Here is a 2,883-nt window from a genome sequence, read left to right as displayed (position 1 = left end):
ACCTCTTCATTATTGCCCCGATGGTGGAAATGGGGATTTTAAATGCTTTGGCTCTTTTCTTACAGCCACTTTCTATTTTGTGAAGTTCAACAATTTTTGCTGCACATCAGAAATATATTCTTTGATTTTACTCATTGTGATCAATGATTAAGTGAATTTGGCCTTTGTGTTCCTCATATTTATATTCCTTTGAAACAGGAAGCCATGCTTTTTTTACTTCAATTAAAGGTTAGATTTTTTTTTTTAATGAAAGATCAAATGGATAAACAATGCAAACTTATTTTCAGGGCTGCCTTTGATCGTATTTACCAAGGGTATGAATAATTTTGAGCACAACTGTATCTATGAAAGTGCATTTGTGTGAAGTGCATGTCATCCATATTGTCTTCAGCAGAAGACTCATTCCCCAGGTTCAGCTCCTTCCAGTGTCTTGATCCTCATGATGTTCAGAAGTAGGCCTACATTTGGCACATCCACACAACTTATCACACTAGAAAAAAGAAAAGAAAATATTGTTGTTATTCTAATATAGCCTATATAAACACATTGGTGCATGCCAATTTTTGACTCTTAAAATAAATAGGCTGCAATAATTTCTGTACTTTTATACAGGAAAATCGTCCTTTATTAATAGTTTTGAATTGAATGACCTCATTTACTAACTGGAGATTTATGTAAAAGTTAGAAATGAACTATATTTGTGTATAAGTGTGGCTGTATAAAAAATTGGATTTAATTGAAATAAAGTACTTGGGAGTCTTAAAGTAGTACTTGAATTTGGATAAAAAATGTGTGTTAGGATAATCCAGTATGTATAGAATTACAGGCAAAAAAAAGGTTTGACTTCTTGTGACCTTTTAAAACCACATTGGCGACAATTTACATCCGGATGAAGCTGGTTCCAGCCTATTCCAAGTTGCTGCTTCCGCACACTGTCTGACACTGCGGTTGTGAAATATATCAGTTTATTCCTTAAAATCCACAATAAGCCAAGAGAAAACAACGGGATTACATTACTGTAGTTTAGTGTGCTCTTGTTCTGAGCGCAAAGTACACAAATACAACAAGTCCATGGATAATCGGAGTTCAATTTTCGTAAATACGTGCCATCCAGTCGCAGAACCAGGTTGTTTTTGAATAAAACTCTGTAACGTTGGGGTTTAAAAGCAAAAGTATTGTCCGACGTCAGTTTCGTCTTTGGCCATTGATTTTGTTCGCTTGATGCTTTCCTAGTTAACATTTTGTTGTCAGTCTTTGGGGAGCTTTTGACCAGAAGATCTTTGGATTCACCATTTCTTATCGAAGATTTTCCTGAACAGTCCGTTTCAAATCGCACTGCAACGGACAAAACCCCGAGAATCTCCACTCGCTCCCTGTGAAATACGAATCCCCAAAGAGAGCGAAAAGAAGATTTGACCGAGTCTCCACATGTCATCCCGAGCCCATACACTGCCGCTGGAGGCCGCTTCTTGTTCGCCTGTTTTCTGGCGAGGATATTCCCCTGACACCGGAGCACAGCTGACAGCGCTGAAGCGGAGGGCGTCGAAGCCATCGCAGACTTTCTTTTGGGACTCTTGTGGTCCTTTTAAATGCAGTCCTTACAATTAACGCCGACTAAAATCACTCTTTATACTCTTTGGTACTGAAAGAGGGGTTGAGCGACCCCAGAGCCCGATTTTGATTCTGAGTGGCTCAGTTTATGTGGACCCAGCGTTATGTGGAGTCCCGCTACGAGACTTGCGTCAGATCGAGGGTTGTTGGTTATTCAACAACCTGCATGTGGGCAAAATCGTGTAGGCTACTTCACATGTCCCCCTCGTGTACACAGTGTGCGAATTAAAGTTATCTTCGAGAGGACACTACCTTTAATTTTAAAGCACTTGCAGGAAATCAGGAAAAAGGAGGTTCCTTCAGGCAACCCAATTTGTTTAAGGACGTATCGCTAGTAGCTACTATTAGCCAAACGCCAAATATCTTTAGGACATTTTAAACTACCACGGGTTTTTCACATTATATATGTGAAATGTACATTTAGTAACAATATTGACGATTTGTCAAAGGTCCAGTTCAACAATCGCTCTGTTGCTGGTTACCTGATGAGAAGAACACGATTTCTGCTAGTCAATTTATTTTTTCGAGAGCATTGTTTATGTCTTTTATTTAGAAAAACAAATGTAGAAATTTGAACCAAGATTATATCAATAATAATTTCCTAATTTAGCATTAAAAATAAATAAAATATAATACAGAAAACAAAATTAAAAGGAGCAAAAACATAGCCTCTAACTAAAAACTTGACAATGATCTTGACAGGCTGACAGATAGCCTACTAGCTATGTTGTATAAATAAACATGTGCCTTTGCACAGTTATGAGGACATAATGTCCCAAATAATGAACTGAACTGAACATATGCTATATTTTGACACTAGGATGGGTTCCGTCTCCTTGTGACCCTGCAGAGGATAAAGCGGTGGAAAATGGATGGAATGGAGGAGAAATGGACAAGTAGGCCTGCATTTAAAAGAATACGGAAAGCAAAATGCGAGTCTAAAACTGTAACTTGTAAATGTCTGCACTGTACAGAATGTACACTGGAGGGCATTTGAGCTCTCTTTTTGATAGATACCTATTGATTAATGCAAAACAGGACTGCGTAATGACTGGATAGGGAAACTGACAATTTGGCAGAACCAGCCTGATACATGGACCAAACATTGGGCTAAATAATGTATGAATAGCACATTTTTGTCCTTTAGCATCAATACCACAAACCATATAGATAAGAAATACATGAAAATACATAATTATTCATGAAATCAAATGGCATAGTAATATTGTATGATAATATGATTATTTAATATTATCCAGCCCTTTAAAAAAA

At 37.5% G+C, this 2,883-nt stretch overlaps 1 protein-coding gene across 2 annotated transcripts; it reads right to left on the bottom strand.

Annotated features, from left to right (window-relative positions):
- Positions 1-245: 245 nt before the first annotated feature.
- Positions 246-1,691, bottom strand: LOC107752161 (uncharacterized). 2 transcript variants are annotated; one of them, XM_016568054.1, is made up of 2 exons: positions 855-1,691; positions 246-490 (listed from the first exon to the last, which is right to left on the bottom strand). In XM_016568054.1, exons 1-2 carry the CDS (start codon positions 1,550-1,552, stop codon positions 400-402), a joined length of 789 nt encoding a protein of 262 aa, XP_016423540.1. In that variant the 5' UTR covers positions 1,553-1,691; the 3' UTR covers positions 246-399. The 2 variants fall into 2 exon arrangements, with proteins under 2 accessions (XP_016423540.1, XP_016423548.1); XM_016568062.1 differs by having other exon boundaries at positions 1,291-1,691.
- Between the last annotated feature and the right edge of the window lie 1,192 nt (positions 1,692-2,883).

Source organism: Sinocyclocheilus rhinocerous, unplaced genomic scaffold (genome assembly GCF_001515625.1).
Source record: "Sinocyclocheilus rhinocerous isolate Xijiao unplaced genomic scaffold, SAMN03320098_v1.1 scaffold1965, whole genome shotgun sequence".
NCBI classification, from domain to species: domain Eukaryota; kingdom Metazoa; phylum Chordata; class Actinopteri; order Cypriniformes; family Cyprinidae; genus Sinocyclocheilus; species Sinocyclocheilus rhinocerous.
Note: the sequence above shows the minus strand (reverse complement) of the source record. Positions and strands in the feature narration are given on the sequence as shown.